The sequence below is a fragment of the Bombus affinis genome, chromosome 5 (genome assembly GCF_024516045.1).
Source record: "Bombus affinis isolate iyBomAffi1 chromosome 5, iyBomAffi1.2, whole genome shotgun sequence".
NCBI lineage: Eukaryota > Metazoa > Arthropoda > Insecta > Hymenoptera > Apidae > Bombus > Bombus affinis.
In genome coordinates this window covers 1395001-1416627 of record NC_066348.1, presented here as the reverse complement: position 1 = coordinate 1416627, position 21627 = coordinate 1395001, and the positions used below count along the sequence as shown (strand labels likewise).

Below are 21627 nucleotides of genomic sequence, written 5' to 3'. Positions count from 1 at the left end.
CTCTTATTGACATTCGATATTTGGGTTAAACGAGCGCCTATGTTAGAAAGAGAGAGAGAGAGAGAGGGAAAGGAGCGCGATCATAGTGAAAGATGGATAAGCAGTCTTCGTCGCGTTGATCGCGTTTCATGTAGACGAGATGTCATTGGCATTTGTGATGTACTCCTGTAATAATAAGAGGTGATATAGAAAGGAAAATCTAATATGAAATGGTATTCTAATATGTACGTATCTACGATCAGTAGGGTAAGTTAAATTCCACTACATCTATGAAAAAGTTTACGAAAAAGACGAGAGTATGATCGCGGTATCATATTGAAGCGTTTCGAGTTTTCAAAATATTCGATTTGTTTCGGGAAGCTAGTTGGAACAATTACGTTCACGATACGCACGTACATGTTCGATGATCCAGAATATTGTGACGTTCTACCTGGTTGTTCCATTACGTTTTCCAATTTAGAGTTTAGAAGGATTTGCTACCATCAGAGTGACTTATTCCCGCAGCGCGGCGATCGGATCGCACTGGCGCATCAATATTTACTTGTTCGTATTCGACGAACGACTACGATCACGGACTCATTGGTGCCTTGAATGCAACCTTACCTTACCTCGAAACTACAACCATCCGTGAAGTCATCTTGATCGTAATTTTTTCTCTCAGTCATATTGGAATCGGAACCGCGCAAACACTGCAACACACTTCGAACGAAGTACCTTCGATATTCAGACACGGATAATTCTTTCAGAGATCCCCTGGATATTTCAAATGTCCCGATCGAGCGATGAGAATCATGGTTGTCGGTCCATGTATATTTCATACGAATCAGAAGTTTCGGTAACTGTTTAGAGAAGACGTGTTTTATATTTTAATTTAAAATTAGGGTATCTATTAATATATATAATCTATAATATCTATGTATCTATAATAATATATAACAACTAAGCTTCGATTTACAATGATATCTTAACGATAACTGTTCCGACGCGACGTTAAAGAATCAAACACTTACGTGGAGATATCTTTGAAAACTCGAGGAAGAATAGAAAAATAAACGCAGGAGCGTCCTCGTAATCGACGTTTTACATAGTAAACAGACATTTTCATGCCAGCCGCATTTCCTGTAGAATCATTCGCGTGCAACGAGATCGGAAAAATTGCAAGCTAGCGTCGAACAAATTGAATCAGCTCTGCTCCTTGTAATTCATCGATCGTGATCGATCGACTTGTTCTCGCGAATATGGATAGGATCATTTGATTATGCGGGTTACCAACGCTTCCCTCGCTCTTTCGTTTTCGTCATATTATTATATCAATCTTGAAATGGCACATGCTTTTCGGACTATCACATGTCATATTGGAATCTTCGAAGTTTGACTTAATTCTCACACATTTATGATTTCTGAAATGGAAAGAAGAAACCATTGATGTTAAAGAAGTATCTTGCTAAATGAGGGGAGAGATGAGAAGCAACTAAACGAAAACTCCAACAAACTCGTTATTTTCTTTTTTGTCATCGAACAAATTGTTGTACTAAAATACCTAGGTACAAAAGAATAAATAAGTAAAGGTAACGATAAAAATGGCACAGGATACTACAGGAAGCAAGGAAGCTGGAGAAACGCAGTCGTTTGGCGATCTGCCTGATACATTGTGACCAACGCAACGTAGCGAGGGTTTGGTAGGAATTCGTTGAGCGTGTAGGTCGATGCAATTTCCGAGCGTGGGAGAGCGAAGCGTGTCCGAACCGATTTTGCGGTCCTCCGAGACATTATTGTTCGCATCCGTTACTATTCCGGACGTAACGCGTAGCGAGATTAACGATTCGTCAATTAGCACGGCTAATGTATTTATGAGCCAACCTTGTAATCTCTTCGAATCTGTCCCCTCATTCGTTTTGTTCCTTCCTACATTCGTTAGAATGCTGGGTCCATACTGTTATTCGTGAACAGTTCGCTATCTGTTGGACAAATATATGCATAAAAGAGATCGGTAAAAAGAACGAAAAATATTAAAAATCTTAAGTGACCCAACTAACTATGGGTTGTACTTGTGAGCGGTAGTGTTCTTCTATTACGAAGAAAATTTCGTTTCTGACGTGAATTGGTGTATCGTGTAACGCACATACAGCACGCCAAATTCTTTTAAACAAACGAGAACAGAAAAAAGGACAAGCGCTCGTGAGCAAGTTTGCTTTGATCATAAACAGTCTATATTCGAATTGACATTGATATTGCGAATCAAGGCATGGAACGTATTTCATATCGCACCTCTCACTCAGTCGGATACTCGACTACGGATTTCGCTTCGAATAATAATATAATTGGACAATTCATAGAGGGTAAGTGCTCGTACTTGCGCCTATGAAACGCACGCTCTATTATTACGAACTACCGGCTTTGTAATGCAAAATCAATTTCCTCCTCCCATCTCATACTCATACGTCGCACTATGCAGTGTCGCGTTATCTAAGGATCGACGATCTGCTGCTCTCTCCTTGCGTTAATCATTCTCTGATGCTTTTTGTTCCTCGTCGTTCTTTATCGCGATTATAGAGTCACGAAAGGCTAAAGAATTATTCGAATGGAAAACAATTGAACGCGAATCTAGCATATCTGTGTATATACATATGTATAATATATAACGGTAGTTTGCGCGAAATACGGAACTCGACACCCTCCTAAAGAACAGGAACAAAGTTTGGTAGGATCGGGGTGAAATCCTTCGGGGAATTTGATTTGCGTTTCGCGATGGAAAGCTTGGAAAATGCGATCCGTCGTTTGCGTAAAATCGCTTGGCTTAATATCAAGAGCTAAAGAGTTTCTACGAAGCTTCTTAAAAGAAACGACGACGAGAAGAAAAGGAAAAAAACAAGGATAATAAGGGTAGTGAGTGCAAAGGAGTAACGAGAAGAAAGTTACAAAACTACGTAGAAAGGAAAAAAAGGAGGGAAGAAATTTGTGAGCTTACTACCATCCTATATTCAACCAAGATCGTTTCTAGTTTCGTAAATCTTTGAAAATATCCAAAGATAGCTAAAGGCTTTTAAAAGTGTCCATTCTTCTTCTTGCCTAACCAGTACAATTTATAGTCTCACGGTCGATTCTACGGCACGTATACCCAATACACATAGGACCATGTCAGCCATAACGAACGATTCGCCAACAGTGTTTACCAATCTCGGCCACTAAATTAGCCGATAATCATCGGCTTCTTTGATCCGAAATTTAGAAATTCTCTTACGAATTATCTTTGTCTACTTTTCGAATTCTACCCTCAAGTTTTCTTTTATTATAATCAGGTATCCTTGTTGGCTAACATTGTCCTATACATATAGACTTCAAAACGTTAAATGAACGTGACGTCAAAATGTCAGTAAACGATCAAAAGTCAAATCGATTAACAAAGTACCGTTAGAAAAAGAGAGAGAGAGAGAGACAGAGAGAAAGAGAGAGAGAGAGAGAGAGAACGAAGGAGAGAGAGAGAGAGAGAGTGAGGGAGAGAGTAAAGATGAAGAAAATCGATAAAAAGGCTGAGAACGTGTTTTCGCGAGATTCCGGTGAAGCGTGATCAAGAGCAGGTAGTCGAAGAAATAGCGAAACGAAGAAAAAGTACGTGATCCGGAAGCTAGTACCGCCTATTGGAAAATCTAGCTATTATACGATGCGTCGTCCTCTAGGAATTGAGTCGACTGACCCCTTGGCGGCTAAGACCGTGCTTTACTTTGCCTTCTCGGAGAACCCATCCGAGGAAGAACGGTATTTTTATTCAAATTTCATTCGATCCGTTCTCGAACTTTCCCTCTACCCATCTCAGCCGGGATCGTATTATGCGGCTTCCCTCCAGTAAAATCGTCTCGCTCTAATGCCGAGACTTTGCAAATTTATTCTATTTGCCAAAAGCTGATCGTCGCTGTTATAAATTCGAATCTTCGTCCTTGACTCTGTTCGATGTTTGTCATTGCATTGCTACGTTATGTGTGGTGTCTTATGTTCATCATGATCGTATCTGGACGATTCGTCCGACCAATTAACATCATGGCAAGCACATATTCCACGTATCTACAATTTCTCAGATTAATATTCAAGCCACTACACTATCTTTGACTTTATTGCTTTGCACGCGAACCGGCCGTTGAAATATCATTTTTAATCATATTACATTTAAAATTAAATTTTGAATAAATTACAAAAACAAATGAATAATTCTCAGAAGGAATAGACATGCGTCAATAAAAAAAGAATAAAGATAAAAAGAAGAACAGCGTGGTCTTTAGTTCGTGAAGAGATAACACCTTCAGCGGTCATGTACACGATAAGAGTTGCAAGTGCCGTAGCAATGTCAGCGCTGAGTTATCGTCTGGTTATTTGCTGCGAAATCGACCCACGCTTTGCCAAAGGCGTTCGGTAGCCACAGTGAGGTGGTGATGGGGCTTAAACGAGAGCGGAACGACAGCCAAAACAACAAATATGGACGCCATGGTTTGAATAGAAAAGGAATGAAGTCGAAACACAATCTATCGTTACCATCGCCTCTACGTGCAGACGTGTATATACATATTTTGGAGCTGACAATGAGCTGTGTATTGAGCAAATAGTATCGTTTCAGAAAAATTGATTTAAAGAAAATATAAATGTTACGATTATAGAACAGAAATACGTTGCGTGAAGTATAAAAAGATTAGGATCGCAAAATATTTTGAAATAGGACAAGAAAACGAAAGAAGACGATAAAAGAGAGCGGAATGGAACAAGCCGCGAGCATTTGTTGCGACGGTAGTTGCAGCACGAGAAGAGTTGCTAATGATTCGCTAACGAGATACGTGCTCGGTCTATTTCGTACCGAAACGAAAGAAAAACCGACTACCTCAGAAATAAGAGAGAAGATCTCTTCCTCTCGAGACTTCCTCTCTATACCGCCACTGACGAGCTTTGTCTTTATTTCGTTGTCTCTTCCTATGATTTCTTTTCTCTGGTTCTCTCCTTATTTCGTCGTATATACTAGCAGTTGCTGCATACCTGTCCTGTCTATCGCATTCTGCGAATACGATACTTAAATGTTATTAACACATTGTTTAAATGATTGTTCGTAGCAAGATCGTAACAATTATTATAGCTAACGATATATAAAAGTCTGATAAAAGTTAAATATCGATTAAGCATTACCATTAAATTTGACAATTTCGTATCAATGTAAGATGATATTAGGATTGCTCGAAATGAACGATTATTCGCCAAAATATTTATGCATTGCAGACCTAAATCAACTCGCGACCAAATTGCAAAATCCCTGGTGAGAATATATCAACGAGAAGCGATAGTCTTCGTATATGTCAGCTTCCTCGATCGAACGATTTTTCCTCTTCTCCCGACTTTCTTTCCTCTTCTTCGCATTACTACCCCTCAGTCCTCGATCTAGGCTAGTTTTATTTCCAACCGCTTTACCTTCGAACTTTTATTTACGTGTCACCGGAAAAGCGTTCTCGTGTCTCAACATAGACGGGACCACTCTCTGACGCTGCATCTGCACGGATATTCCGATGCCTATAGTTTTCAAAGGCCGCGTTTCCATTAAAGTCTTGCCAACCAAGAATCTTTGCAAATCTATCGAGTAGATCTTTGTCTGCGAATATGCATTTACATCTTGATCCATGAACTTTTTCCATGTTACACGCTAAGATATTCTTTCGTATACGCCAATTCCGTATTCGTGATTTTGGAAAATATTTATCTTTATCGTTTACTACACGACATATCGTTTTCGTCGATAATAATCGTTAGAACATTATCTATATTTCGAAACAAAAAGAAAACGGTAACGCGTAGAATGTTCCGGGTACGTCTGATGGCTCTTAAATTTTCGTTCTTTCACGGTTAAATGACGAATATTCCGATGTACGATCGGGAATCATTCATGTTTTCCTCAATGTCATTCAATGGACATTCATATTTATTTGTTAAGACGTATGCACTGAATAAAAGTGATTTTCTGTCGGTATCATGACTGAATCCCATCGCTACGCGATATCACCATCTCCAATGCTTTATTGCTTTAATGCTTATAAAGCGAGTTATTACACAATAGTTAGCAAAATAAATTCTTTTCATTTTCTTTTTTTTTTTTTTTTTTTTTGTTTATGCTGATACATATTGAAACTGTTTTGTAACATACTGAAACTGAATCATAAATGATTCTCTCTCTCAAAGGGGAACTTTCGCTGATGAATTTTGAATATACGTATGTCTCTTAGAATTTTTAGGTCTCGTTTCTTCCCATTTCATTTAAAACTTTAAGACTAGATCTGAATTAAGATGGAACTTTCAAGCCACTGTCTACGTTTCCGATCATCTATTTGATTCCTTATAGTCAGTGTTTATACACAAATATTTCTTAACCCTGCTTTAATGCATGTGATATATCTTCCATAAAAATTCGAGATTTTATAGCGCGTGCCTCTCTAAAAATATATAATTAATTAAAATTTGGCGCCTTAATAGTTAAACATACATATGTATATATATATTACATTTAATGTGTATGTTTATTTATTTTACAATGTTCAGGTTTTTGCCTATATCGTTAGAAACAAAAATTCCAATTTTTCTTTTTCTCTTTCTCTTTCTCTTAACAACAGCACATTTCGGGCTAACCATGCCCGACATAGCTTGACTTCGATGATCTTATGAGTACTTAGTACCCGGTAATTCCTACGTGTGTAAGACTATGATTATACGGAAAAACAATAAGCGGCAAGGGTTGAGCGGCAGAGCGACAAAACAAGCGAGGGTTGAGCGACAGAAAATAAATTAAACCTATAGATTTATACGGAATAAGCCACACAGCTGAGCGATGAATTGTCAGTCACCGTTTATCGGTATGATTTACTCTATATAGATCTATAGGTTAGGTTAATTTTCTGTCGCTCTATCGCTTACCACTTATCGCCCTCTTTTATAGTATCACGGACTAAAGCACGAAGGTCGTTGGCGAAGTGTATATATGGATGTATAACAAAAGCGGAATTTGATTTTATCGACTTCGGCAGCTGGATTGAATATAATTCATATACTTACCGCTCTAAACCGTAGATGGCATCATTGGCAGAACGGAATGACAACATGCTGCAATAAATTACCTCGTCGGTGCCAAAACAAAACCTATACTTTTTTACACGATCGGTATTTCAGAACATATGACACGAAGTCCCACAAAATGTTAGATCTATCTGTCTGTATTTAGTCAATGCTTATACTAACCAACGCCCATGAACAAGTAACTATTCTTTCAAAAATATCTCAAAATGATTGTGGAAAATGTGATCGTGAGTGTTAATTTGTTACTTTTATTCTCAGTGGTAGGTGAGTGTACATGTTTTCGAATAAAAATTACTTTGGCATATTTTATTGTACATAAAGAATCGGTTCATTCATTTTAAGGTTATGAATAAACTGCGGAGTTTTGTGCAAATTTATATTTTTGAAAATATAGTTAAAAAAGTATAGCCTCAGTACAAAGTTGTTATACCAAGTATTATAAAAAAACACTATACTTTGAACATTTTATATATTTTTTCATAGTATGCACATTCTTTGCAAATCTCTTTTACTGCAGAAAATTTCGCAGTCTAGTTATGGAACATTACTAAATTTCGATCGATTTTTTAATTCGTTTAAATAAATTTTAGGCACTCAAGCGATTCGTTGTTATCAATGTAGTAGTGACACTGACCCTAAAGGCGAAGATTTGTGTGGAGCGTATGAAAAATTTGATAAAGACAAAAATATCGCTGTAGATTGTAACAGCGAAGAGTCATACATGCCTGGCACCTTCTGTGTTAAAATAACGCGTCAGAGCCCTCGTGGTTTTATTTGTAAGTTTACTTTTTTTAAATTTTGTATTATTACATATTTAGCTCTTCTCAACAAGTTAAAACACGTGGTGCGCTTACTACTACGTCCATTTGATAATTTCATTGCTAATCTAGTTCCTATTTGTTTATTATTTCGATCAATTTTCGAAGGGGACGGTAGATGGCGACAAGTGATCCGTCGATGTTCTTCCGTTGCCAGTACCGGAGTCACGGGTGTTTGTAACTGGGGAGTGTATGAAAATGGTGTATATTGGGAAGAATGTTCCTGTTCTGAAAATTCTTGCAATACGGCATCAACTTTATCGTCATTTTCAATAATCATTTTATTGAGTCTTACTATTTCGATTATTATATTCTCTTTAAGATGACAATATAGAATACTAAGATAACATCATCAAGAATAAGGGAGATTCGAATGATTGATTACGAACGTAACAGTATCATATAAAAAGTAGCCTTATTTTAATAAATGAAAGGAATCCGTCCAGAATTATATCAGAATCCGTCCATTTTCAATTATTACATAAATTTATATTATTAATATGTATTTTATAATTTTATAAGTAAGCAAGTCAATTTTTATCGTACATTTTTGTATTAAATTCAGCCTACAATTTTGTATTGAATTAAGTGTAAATAATCTATGGTAATATTCAAAACTGCTGTATAATTACATGCAATAAACTACATTGTTGGCATAAATTAACTTTGTTAGTAATATAATTTCTTCTGAATCTGTATTTTTCTTTCAATCTTTCTCTTTACATACATTACTCTTAGACCTTTTTGCCAGTGATAATATTGACATCTAACAAAAATTTATGTAGAAGAGTGAACTGCTTACATGGGAAACATGTTTGGATAATTGAGGTTCTGTTGTACAAAATATTTCATAGGTAAGTAAAATTATTAAAGTATTATAATTTAAGATATTATCTTATAAAACTTTGTTAGATGTTAGTACTTAACCCTCTGTGAGCAAGCATATTTTTTACATCTTCCATGGGCAATCTGAGTCATCTATAATTAATTTTTTTACTATTCTTCTGACTTCCAAAAAATCTCAAAAGATTCTAAAATACTTATTTTTATTTTTTATTACTTAAATACTTATTTTATTATTTATTTAAAGAGTTGTTAACAGAAATAAAAATTCGAAGGAAAGTTTCGAAAAGGTAGTAATTTGTTTAAAAATAAATATTTTTACAATATATAAATATAAAAGAAAGTTATTACATAGTTTTGAATTTCTTGTTATAATCTTTTAGAAAATTGCATACACATTCGCAACGGCTTCGAGAAGTATAATTATTTTAAAATCTGAATTTTGTAGAATTTTGAAACAATAATGCAGGAAAAATCAGTGTATGTATTACAAAAAGTTACGATAAATGTATAAAAGAAAAACAAATGTATAAAAGAAAATCTCATCGATTTCGATGATTTTTTAATATGCAATGGTGGGCATGATTAAGAACGACTTCTTTTTATACATATTACTGGCGGTCAGTCTTAATTTCCGAGATATTTGCAAAAAACAGTCACTACTACTACAGTGAATTTTGGATACAATTGTACATTTGTGGCAGCGCATGCGTTAATATTGGTTGCTGGCTGCCTTACGCTATATTAATACTCACACTCTGCTATAGGATTTCATTTTTATTACAGCGATCAAGGCAAATCTCAAAAATTTTACCAGATATTAGGAAAATAACGAAAAAATAAAAATTTACTTACTTCCGAAAATACTAACAAATAATCTTGGTCGTTCACGGTACAAGAACAATTTTTATTACTTGCTGTTCCAGAATAAACCGACTTGCATCAAATTCCCATTAGTTCTAAGGACCCAGTTAGTTTTTGTCTGAAACTTTTGAGTACCTGCAATATAATACATATGAATGATTCCTTGCTTCATAATTTCTTCTTATTTTTATATTTGAAGCAATTGGTAATTTTTCACCAAATAACTATAACATGAAAATGGTTTTGCTGGTGCTGGTATATAAAATTTCAAATCTGTTATGGCCTTATCAAATGTTATATGTTGATTATTAGTCTTTATAAATAATACGATAAATTCAACAATGATCCATAGTAATATATTATAAAAATAGACAGTCTAATAGATGAAACCTCATGCACATGTCTAACAAAGACTTCATTAATTTTAAGAATTGTTGAAATAATTGACTCTGATTTAAAATAATAAGATTATAAAACTAAATTATGTACATTAATTTGTATAATGAAATTAAAATAGATGTTTATATTATGATTAATATAATGTTGTTTTTTTTTTATACGTGGGAAAATCCTCATGGACACCCTTCCCCCTCCCCCGCTCTTCTGGGAAGCGGCGGGGTAATGTCGGACTTTACCGACTATAACCCCACGGTGAACCGCCGGACGCTCGGCTGGGATGCCCCAGGACCTCTTTCGAATTACTGCCGGAGCACTCCTGCGTCTTCTCCTGTCTGAGGGAGTCGTTCCTTGGTTAGTTCGGGCATTGGGAAAGACCACCCGTCTATCCCCTAATGCTATCCCATGGGCCGTTGTGCAAGTCAGGAGATCCAGATCCTCCTCGGCGTGTCAGTATCTTAATATAATGTTGTTTGCAGGAAGGCTATTTGCAATTGTACCTGTTTGAAATTGTGAAATAATTTCTATTGTTTCTACAAGTACAATCAAGATATACTTAGAATGAAATAAAATCAATATTTAATCTGAAATTTATTTAAAATAAATTTTAAATAAATGAATATTTAATATGAAAATCTGTAAATTCTTCTACATGTTCTGTATCCAAACGATTTTTTGTAACAGCAGGACCCATACACATTATTGCAACTTTACTTTTGATGTCAAGAAACTCTACAAAATAATAAGTATTAATAATTCGAAGTAAATAATATTAAATCTAATTTTTATACTAACATTTTCTCAATTAAATTTATATTTCAATTTTTATATTTCTGGTGGTTTGACAAAACAATAAATTAAAATTGTTAATTTTCAGCAGTGTCAGAAGCACTTATAACATTGATTGCAATGCAAACTCAGATGTTATATTTAAGATATAAAAGCGGGTAACTATACTGCGAATTTTCATGCAAATTCATATTTTTTTAAAATATAATTTAAAAAGTAGAACGTCAATAGGTATCGAAGGAAATTACCGAAATTCAATATTGCTATCTTATTTCGAATTAAGCAGATTTTGTAAAATTGTTTCATATAACAGAGAATGAAATTAAAAAAGAGTCGGTAATTAACTTTCAGGAAAAACATAAAACAAATAATAGTATTTCGCTGGCTTAAGCAAAATTTACTAGTTATGTAAAAAAAAAACTGAACTGGATATTATATTTCAGGTAGGCAACCTTAGCTAGAAATCAGTGTGTTAGAAACTGTAGCAGAGAGGAAATCTTTCCTGTTTGGTTGCACGCTAGCATATACAAGAATCAAACTATTTAATTTCAATGTTAGAGATTGGCTGCCCTGATTGGTTCCACACTAGGGTAAATAAGAGCCTATTTAATTCCACGCTAGAAGAACCTACTTAATTGCACGGTTTTACGGAAAAGTTCATATCTACTTTTCTATCTGAGATAGATAAGTATGAGAATAACAAAATCGCGTAATAATTAAATTTAGTTGTCTGAGAATGAGAAATTCATCATTTATAATATTTTTTTTAAAGAACAAAAGCAAATCCTTCTTTTCAAACGACAATGGATCAGTGCAATTGTGCAATAGTTTTAATAAAATTCTTTATACACAATAGATTTAACAATTTTTCGATTTGAAATTAAATTTAATTTCCTTGCGATAATATTTTTATTATAAGAAAACCTAAATTTCATTTTAATAGTAATTTTAGTAGTTGATAGTTTGTGAGTAATATTTCTGACGCGATATATCTGTTTTACTTTCGTATTTGTTTATAAAAATGATAAAAATAAAAGTATAAACTAACTGTAGATAAGATTTGACGTCATCGCACATTTTTTTCTATGATTTTTATCCATCTTACTTTCATTACTAGGTAAAGCTTATTCATTCTCTGAATCTTATTAATCTATAGATTTAATTTATGGAGGATTATAATACATATTGAGATTGATAACTTAACGCAAATGTGCTTAATAGATTGCTTACCTGAGATTGTATCCAAAGACCGCCTTTTGTTTAAATGCTTAACATTATAAATAACAATATGTAATGACACGAGAAAAATAGAAAGAACAATGGGCTAGTATGCTATGGTACATCATGTTCGTGACTATTTTTATCACCTATTAAATAAATGTAAGCCTTAAGCTAAAGATTCATTGACAATAAAAAATGAAACAATTTGCTTCAATGTATTTATATGGAACCATTCCCATAGACAAGCTAAACTGGAAAATTACTTGAAAAATTGGTTTCATACAAATATATGAGACCGTTTCCACTGAAGCCAAGTTCGAGTGCCTTGAAGGCCGATTTAGCACGGACTAGCATGGAAATGTCTCGTGAGCAATTTTTCGGCGATGTCATAAAGGCCCACCAAGCCCTCACCGTATCGTAGTCCATACCACAATCCGTTGATCGCTACGCTATTGTTTCTGCTTGTCAGTTTGTAAACTTGTTACAATTAGCAACCAAAATTTATTCGAATGATAAATAACAAAAAAGGATAAACAATATATACACAATTAACATTAAGCACTTAGTATCATAATGATGAAAAATACACATATTTGATTGTTAATATTTGACAGAAAACTAAAATTTAATGATTTTATTTATGTTTTTCAATATTTCTAAAACATTTTCTTGTTTTTTTACTATTATTTAACCATCTGAAAAATAGTTTGTATCTATTTAATCATCAAATATTCCAATTTACAAACAAATAAATTTAATAAATATACAAATAAATAACAGATAGCAAATTTCAATCATAAATAGTAAATAATTTATATCATTATGATGCATGACTCACCCATTGGAAAGGTCCAGATCTATTTGTTGTTTCTGCTAACATGGGTTATATGCGACGGATCTGATGACTCTGGAGGGATGTATATATTATAAAGCAGCAGTCCCTCAAAGAGCTTTCCCGCAATCTTGTGAAGGCCCTTTCTTCAACGACATAACAGTTTTCACCTATTCTTAAACGAAAGAACAGCGCATCCGCTCAGCTCTATACTGTAAAATCGGCGAAGTGCCTTAAAAAATATTCATGCCAATATAATTGACATGCCAAGTGCCAAGAGTTAATGTTAAATCTGAATGGTGTATAGAAAACATATTAAAATTATTGAATTATTCTACTGATCCATTATCGGTTGAAAGCGAATATTCTCTTGTTTTTTCTAACAAAAATATTATAAGGTAGATTAGAGATGTGTTCAATATAATGATAAGGTCAGCTTCTAACATTTAATTTTTACTGAAAATGGTTACATCTATACACAATGGAGTCTCTACTCTATTTGACAATTTTTTCTCCGTGGAAACTTCGCGTATTTTCAGCAGCACGTTTGATATCGTTGCCAGGGGATGTGAGCGACGAAACGGGTTTATGACACCACCAATTTGCTATTGAGTCCGTACTGAAAAACTCTAAAGAATCATGCCTTATGGAATGTTCTTTCTTGGAAATCATGGCTTTCCCAAAAATAGTTTTTCAGTCATAAACCGTGCTAGCCGTTTACACGACAATTTTTTCTTTGTTAGCGTAGTTAGCCGCTACAATATAGTAAACAATTAATTTCTCTTTCTTAGGCAACTTACAATTAATTTAATTATTACGATTATTTTTATGATTCTCATACTTGTCTATCTCGAATAGAAAAATAGATATAAACTTTTCCATCTAACCGTACAATTAATAGGTTCTTGTAGCGTAGAATTAAACAAGATAGATCTCTAACTTATAGGTTCTTGCATATGCTAACGTGGATCACCTCTCAGTATCGTCCGCATGGTGCAGCACTAGCCCGGGAACCATAAGCGTGAGCACTTTCATTTTCACTCTGCTATAATTTGTCCAATGAGACGAAAGAGTAGACATAAACAAAATCTGATTGCTGTGACCGCAGCTATTGACTCCCAAGTAGTGACGCTCTATATTGGTAATTCTGATTATTGTGAATTGTGGGGAATTTTATATTAAAATTGTTGGATTTTTTATAATTTGCGCATGTCTTGCGCTTCTCTCTCGCTTTGTTGTATACAACTACTCTTTTCTTTGCAAATGTTCAAGTTCGAAGTTTGATCAGTGTTTAAAGTGGCATGTGATATTGGTGAAGGAAGGTTAGAAGTTATTACACGGACAAAAGTATTTGCTGTTAAAATTGAAATAGACTATCATACAAAATGAATATTGCGGATGGATACACGCGATCGGAAGTATTTGTACTTGTGGCAAGAATATCGTTTATTGCGGCTTTTGGATTTTTCAGTATGAAATGGATTATGAATCAGCTTGATCCTACAAACAATGCAAAGAAAAAAGCCAGAAAAAAGGTTATACATTACTCGTTTAATATTTTCAAAAATTAAGTCTTACATAACCTTTGTTCTCTATATATTAGAAAGGTAACCTTAATTTTGTATATATTTTCTATGAAAAAGTGTGATTTAAATGTTCTATAGGCACAAGAACAGTTACGAAAATTGGCCAAAACTGATAACTTACTGTGGACAATAGATATGGATCAGTTGACAGATTATGAAATGATGATAGCTAATCATATAGTAGATCCTAAAGATATTCGAGTTTCATGGGAAAATATTGCAGGCCTTGAACATGTTATACAAGAACTCAAGGAAACTGTAATACTGCCTATACAAAGAAAGGAATTATTTGAAGACTCTCAATTAACACAAGCACCAAAGGTATATGATTCTATATTGTTAAATGATTTATATATTATAATTTCTATTTTAATTTTAGGGTGTGTTGTTGCATGGGCCTCCAGGTTGTGGTAAAACAATGATTGCCAAAGCAACTGCTAAAGAGACCAAAACATGTTTTATTAATTTAGATGTAAGCATTCTAACTGATAAATGGTATGGTGAAAGTCAAAAATTAACTGCAGCTGTATTTTCATTAGCTGTGAAACTTCAACCATGTATAATCTTTATTGATGAGATAGGTTAGTGAGAAAGAAGAATGTATCATAATGTATTTTATGCTATCATCAATGTTGTAAAATATTCTGTGGATTTTTTCATAGATTCATTTTTAAGAGCACGTAATTCACAAGATCATGAAGCAACGGCAATGATGAAGGCACAATTTATGTCTCTTTGGGATGGATTAATTACAGATCCTTCTTGCACAGTTATAATAATGGGTGCTACTAATAGACCACAAGATTTAGACAGAGCTATTCTTAGACGTATGCCTGCTACTTTCCACATTGGTTTGCCAGTAAATAAAATTTATACAAATTGATAGAAAATCGTGTGTTCTTGCATATATATCACATATTCATGTATGAAATACTACATATTTATATTTATTTATATGCACATATATTTATATGCATACATATTTATTTATATGCATATGTAACATACAGTTCTTATATATATAATGATATATATTTCAGAATGAACAACAACGAATGCAACTTCTGAAATTGATCTTAGATCATGAACCAGTAGCTGAAAATATGGATATAGCAAAACTGGCGCAAATAACAGAAGGCTTTTCTGGATCAGATTTGCAAGAACTTTGCAGAAATGCGTCTATTTATCGTGTTCGAGATTATTTGCGAACTCATACACAGTTAATATTTATGTTTAATCATAACTTTAAGAATATTTGTAAAAGTTGATATTAAAACGCGTAATTAATTCTTTCTGTATTACAGAGAAGTAAGTACTAGCAGTACTGACGGTGAGGAATATCATGATGCAGTACGACCTATAACAATGGAAGATCTTCTCACATCGTACAAAAAAATAAAAACATCTAAAATACATACGGGTACTCTTAGTGCTCTTAAATCTGATATAGACTAAACAAGATATAATATATCAACCTACTTTAAAATTCTTTTATTAAAAAAAAAAAAAGTTAGGGAAACAGTTTTATAGTAATATTTCTTCTTTTCAAATATCCAAATGTGTGTAAAAAAATTTCTGCCTTACTGCAAAATTTCATAATTGGTAAATAATTACTTACACTAAAAGGAATGGAGCGCGTGAAAGAAGAATGTATATATGCAAAACCATGTATATAATATAAAACTACGTTTGATAAAATTACTAACTTACATATTTCAAGAAGAAAAATTTGAGTATAATTTAAATTATTATACTGCGTACAACACATTGGTTTAATAAGGTTTATGATAAAGATGATGTAAAAAAGCCTATACTTTCTTCACACGCAATTTGATTAAAAATCACTGAATCTTTCAACATTTATATTTTGCCATTTTAATTTAATTCGATTTTAATTTATTTTTTATTAGTGAATTAAAATTAATCATACTGGTAATTTCTAAATATGTCCGCAATTTTTTTTCGAAAGCAACCTCTATATGTGTGTAAGGGCAAGTGCATTTAAGTGTATATACGTGATTTTGATTAATATAAGAAAGTAATAATATGGATATATATTGATTATTGTTATGTAAATTAATTTATTAATTGATTGTTACTTAAATGTATAAGCTTTTGTATTTATCAGTGTATAGATAAGAATTCATAATTCTCGTTCATAAATAAGCAGATATTTCGAATATTATTATTAATCGCGTCTTCGCAATTGATAAAAACAAAATTAGCAGCGATAAAGAAATTATTATATCTAATGCACAAATAATTTAAATTTGAGATCGAGACTACAACCAAACTTAACAGTTCGTGTATAGAAAAATTAACACTGTTCGAAAATAATTTTGTGTGAAAGACAATGCAAATTTATGAAATACCAAAACGAAAGAATTATAGTTTCAAATATTAAATAATTTGTTTCTATGTATACGTATATGGTATTTGGTTAAAGATTACAATAATTTTTAATCAGCATTTGTAGTACAAAGAAGAAAAAATTAATAATGTTAATAAAATACGATTTTGAATGTAAAGAATCGGCATTCATAAAATGTTTAGAGAAATAATCTTTGTAGTTTAATAAAAATATTTGATAAAAAGAAAGCATAAATATAAAAAAAAAGAAGGAATAGAAAAAACGCATGCGCAAAAAAAAGGATACCGACGGAGTATTTCAGAGAAGAGCAGCAAAAGTTTCCGGGATGAAACTTCTAGGATGACAAAGCCTCTGTGAACCTTTACCCTGTTCCTTTCTTCTTCTTTCGGTAAGATACGGCAGTAATACTGGTGAAACGCCGAGAATAGACGAGAAAGGAGAATATTTTCTTAAAAGAAAAGGTACATAAATGCTGTTATCAAGCATTGCAGCGAGAAGCGCAAGTAAACGCGATATGAACGCGTCGTTGTGAATGGCGCTTCTAGTGACAAAGGTGGCTGAGGGAGATTTTACATTTCACATAAGATGTAAACTGTGTTTAAAATGGATGTTACAAAGAAAACTGTTCGTTAATTAAGTTGGACTTTTTCTTCATTTTTCCGCCTGATCTTCGTTAACGATTTAACGAAGAGATGGAGATAAAGAGGAAAGAAAAAACGACGATTCCAATCGGATCCCGGTACGATCGTCTGTAAAATCCTGCGTAACATCACGACGGTTCGTTCGCAGAGTGGACAACCATTCCGCAACAACCGCGATGCATGATCTTATGCGTTAGTGGTGAGTGTCCGTATCGCGTGTGCGTGTCTATCCATGTTGGCAAATTGAGGATGCAACATAGACATTGTGTTGTTCCTCACGGTCGTATTCATGAATATGTGCGTTTATTACATCTGTATAAATTCTTTGTCCAAAAACCACTTTATTTTCGTGACAGAATGTGGTTTGAGTTCATATTACTACTTTGACACGATGACACGATTACGCCACCAAAACGTGATTCTTCTGTGAACGGAAACTTCTGAACCAGTTTATACATTTATTGGTGTGATTAGACAAAACTTGTCGATTATAAAGCAATTAGATCAACGGATTCCATGGAGCACTCGAGAGAGATTTTTATCGATGCTAACTTTATTCTTTAGAAATTCACCGTAACTGGGAGTGCCGCTAGATCGTAGTTGAACATGCTCCGAAAGGACTGGAGTGAATTTTACGTTACATGCGAGAAAAGATTGTTTTTTTACTTTTCAAAAGTAATATGGTATCTCGAACGATTTCTTTAAAATCTGATGCAAGTCTCCTATAAACGATATGTGAACATTAAATTAAAGAGAAGATGGACAATGTATCGGTGAAACTGGCGTGAAAATGTACCGCGGTGTTAAGTGGCCTCTGTGATGTATTATAAACGGTGCTTAACCTAACTTTTCATCGACGCTTCTACACGGCGTTTTCTTGCGAGTAATGTTCTTTTGATAACGAACTTGTAACCAAATGACCATAAATCGCGAATGTTTATCGTTTATCATTTCTTTTCTTTCTTTTTCGCCATGTTCCAAGTGTCAGTTTTTCTTACCGCATTCATGTACGATTTTAATTTATCATAAAAAACATGAGACTATAATCGTTACTTTGTAAAACTCTGAAAATGCTTTTTATTGACTGTACTTCTGATTTTGTCAACGATTGTATGAAGATTAAGTTCACAGTATTTATGCGAGTATGTTATTAACGGTTCTACATCTACCATTTACGTTCAAATTGAAATATAGGTTTATCTTTTATCCTTTTTTTGTATTCTGTCATCTTGATTTTTGTATTACTTGTCAGTGTTTGTATAATGCATTTCTTAATCTTGTTCTAAAGATACGAACCAAATGTATAGATGTATATACATATGTTACATCTGTTATAATTATGATTAACAGTCTAGCACCAAAATTTTGTCATTTTTCTCTAGCAATGGTCATGGGCAATCTTGTCATTTTGTTATCAAGAAGAAGCGGAGACTGAAATTATTGGAACTGAGGGAGGAGATTTAAAATTCAGTCAGCCAAGTATGTCCAACACTATCAGTAATATGAAGATGACCAACCGTATCAAGGGAATGGTGAGCAAACGTCGTAGGCGTTTCACAGAAGATGGGTTTGACCTTGATCTCACATGTATCCTTTTTTCACAATTCACAATTATCACAATTATTATTATTATTATTATTATTTCATAATTATTTCACAATTATCAGCGTAATTTCTTGATATGTATTGATATTTTTGTTTGTACATTCCTTAACCATGGTGTGTTAACAACAGATATAAGAGATAACTTAATAGCAATGGGATTTCCAGCTGAAAAGTTAGAAGGAGTGTACAGGAATCACATAGATGATGTTGTTAAACTGTTGGAATCTAGGCATAAAGATCATTATAAGATTTACAATCTGTAAGCATTTCAAACACTTTTTTATGCTTATTTTTGTTTTTTTTTTTATCAAAGGATCAAGAAATAAATTGTAAAACAATTATATCTTTCAGATGTTCAGAGAGATCTTATGATTTTAAGAAATTTAAACAAAGGGTAGCTACATATGCGTTTGATGATCATAATCCACCAATGTTGGATCAAATCAGACCATTTTGCGAAGACGTGCACGAATGGCTTTCTCGTCATCAAGAAAATGTAGCTGTCGTACACTGTAAGGCTGGTAAAGGTCGGACGGGTGTAATGGTGTGTTGTTACCTTCTTCATACTAAACAATTTCCCACTGCCACAGAAGCCCTTAATTACTATGGAAATAAAAGAACACACGATAGGTGATTGTATTATCTTTTGTTCTTCTTATGTATGAACAATTGTTTTATTAATATTGTTTATTATTCAGGAAGGGGGTAACAATACCTTCACAGAGGAGGTATGTGGATTATTATGCTACTCTTGTACAAGAAGGACTAGATTATCAACCGGTTACATTGTTGTTACGAAAAATACAATTGGATCCAGCACCTATTTTTCATGGAGGTCAAGGATGTAAGAATAATAAGCTATTCTTGAGGATGCATTGAAAAAATTAGATGTAAAATATGATTACATACAGTTTTTGTATTTTAGATTTGCATTGCGTAATATCTGAATCTAAGAAAAAAATATTTAGCTCTGATATAGTAGAAGTACGAAAAGGAATGCACACAGTCAGCATCCCTTTAAAACACAGCATAGCATTGACGGGAGATATACGAGTGGATTTCTTTAATAGACCAAAAATGAAGCGAAAGGTACATATTCAGATAAAATTAATAAGATTCATAATTCCTCATAACATACTTAATCAATTCGTTCGCTCCGTACTTAGGAAAAATTGTTTCATTTTTGGTTCAATACATTCTTCGTACGAGACTACTTATCGCCGGAATACGATAATGGAGAGTTACCAGTTGAGCGTTCAACTAGGGCATTGAGTTGCGATGGTGCAACTATGGAATTACCAGTGGTTATGTCGCACATGAAACCCAGAGCCGGATCCTTAGCTAGTCTCGGACCTATGCCACCTACTCTTGTTTTAAGTATAGATAAATGGGGTCTGGATGACGCACACAAGGATAAACATCACAAAGTGTATAGCGCTGATTTTAAAGTAAGTACATATAATTGATCACATTTGATGAGTAAATTAATCACACACATTTGACGCGTTTTATATGTATTTATTATATTCATCCGAATTTTATTCTACGCACAATCATTTTATTCTAACTGATTGAACGTTGTTGTAGGTTAGCTTATTTATGCATCGGATGGGTGGTAATATATCGCAAACTGTATCAGCGACAACAAATAGAACAGGAGAGGGTATACAAATAGGAATGGGAGGACAAGATACCCCGAGCGAATCAAGCGAAGCGGATAGCAGTGAATGCGACACAACTGGTGATACGACGGGAGATGAAGATGGGGAATCTGGTGAGTCTTCTGCATCTCTGGTGGTGAATCACCACCCTCTTACACACAGCAGTAGCCGTACACACGTTAGTATCCACCAAAGAGCTAGTCTCAGAGAAACTGCAAAAGGTTTACTCTCGCATGGGGATAAAAGTAGAAGTAGTCATCGGCAAAACACTGGCAATGTGAAACGTTCTTCGGCTCTCATACGTTCGGCCACGTTAGACACATAAAAAGAAATATATATTTGTATATGTACATACACGTACATATGTATATATACATATATTTATCGTATCTTGTACTTAAACGCTGAGTTCTCTGAACTGGCATTCGAGCTTTACAATAACTTTATGTGAAATCAGATCGTACTATTAATTTCTTTTTGTTATGCTAGCATGAAAAATTAGCATTCGATAAGTTCTTAAATGCATCGATTTTATCTAATGTCCTCTGATAATGAACAATAATATGTGTCTATAGAAAGATTTAGGCTGATCAGTTTCGAAAGATAAGAAGACTTAAAAAATACTTTGGTAGAGAATTTTTATGAAGTCAGTAGAATATCAGAATATTTCGATACTATTCCTTCGGTAAGATAACATTTATCGAATGAATGTTTAATGTTTTGTTGTAGTTCTAAAGTTATAATTAATTAAAGTTATTGATTCTACAACTGTTTAACAAAAGCTTTTGATATCGATAATATATCTAAGATAGTCGATACTAAGTAGATTCCATCGAATGTCCCGAAATAAAAGAACTGCAAATTAAGATATTGTATATTTTTGCATAGCAGATATTGTTTGCAAAATA

General features: G+C 33.6%; 3 protein-coding genes and 2 long non-coding RNA genes across 11 annotated transcripts in view; 3 read left to right on the top strand and 2 right to left on the bottom strand.

The window, feature by feature from the left end:
- Positions 1-6095: 6095 nt before the first annotated feature.
- On the bottom strand, positions 6096-7117 carry LOC126916307 (uncharacterized). Its single transcript, XR_007710522.1, has 2 exons — positions 6525-7117; positions 6096-6455 (listed from the first exon to the last, which is right to left on the bottom strand). It is a non-coding gene; the product is annotated as an uncharacterized LOC126916307 (long non-coding RNA).
- Positions 7118-7187: 70 nt separating this feature from the next.
- LOC126916302 (uncharacterized) lies at positions 7188-8574 on the top strand. Of its 2 annotated transcripts, none has more exons than XM_050721982.1 (3): positions 7188-7319; positions 7683-7868; positions 8019-8574. In XM_050721982.1, exons 1-3 carry the CDS (start codon positions 7241-7243, stop codon positions 8234-8236), a joined length of 483 nt encoding a protein of 160 aa, XP_050577939.1. In that variant the 5' UTR covers positions 7188-7240; the 3' UTR covers positions 8237-8574. The 2 variants fall into 2 exon arrangements, with proteins under 2 accessions (XP_050577939.1, XP_050577940.1); XM_050721983.1 differs by having other exon boundaries at positions 7188-7356.
- A 1709-nt stretch (positions 8575-10283) lies between these two features.
- On the bottom strand, positions 10284-13862 carry LOC126916305 (uncharacterized). Its single transcript, XR_007710520.1, has 4 exons — positions 13697-13862; positions 12862-13610; positions 12033-12718; positions 10284-10513 (listed from the first exon to the last, which is right to left on the bottom strand). It is a non-coding gene; the product is annotated as an uncharacterized LOC126916305 (long non-coding RNA).
- Positions 13863-13880: 18 nt separating this feature from the next.
- Positions 13881-16492, top strand: LOC126916294 (outer mitochondrial transmembrane helix translocase). The gene is made up of 6 exons (XM_050721967.1): positions 13881-14390; positions 14520-14762; positions 14821-15022; positions 15104-15300; positions 15482-15660; positions 15746-16492. Exons 1-6 carry the CDS (start codon positions 14241-14243, stop codon positions 15894-15896), a joined length of 1122 nt encoding a protein of 373 aa, XP_050577924.1. The 5' UTR covers positions 13881-14240; the 3' UTR covers positions 15897-16492.
- Positions 16493-17004: 512 nt separating this feature from the next.
- The window catches only part of LOC126916291 (phosphatidylinositol 3,4,5-trisphosphate 3-phosphatase and dual-specificity protein phosphatase PTEN), a 14995-nt gene continuing 10372 nt past the window's right edge, over positions 17005-21627 (top strand). For 2 of the 6 annotated variants that reach the window (XM_050721954.1, XM_050721955.1), the window contains exons 1-8: positions 18343-18595; positions 18836-19040; positions 19188-19317; positions 19410-19688; positions 19757-19902; positions 19984-20147; positions 20225-20506; positions 20646-20832. In XM_050721954.1, coding sequence (XP_050577911.1) covers positions 18524-18595; positions 18836-19040; positions 19188-19317; positions 19410-19688; positions 19757-19902; positions 19984-20147; positions 20225-20506; positions 20646-20832 — 1465 coding nt within the window. In that variant the 5' untranslated portion in view covers positions 18343-18523. The other 4 variants (XM_050721958.1, XM_050721957.1, XM_050721956.1 and 1 more) reach the window with 4 other exon arrangements.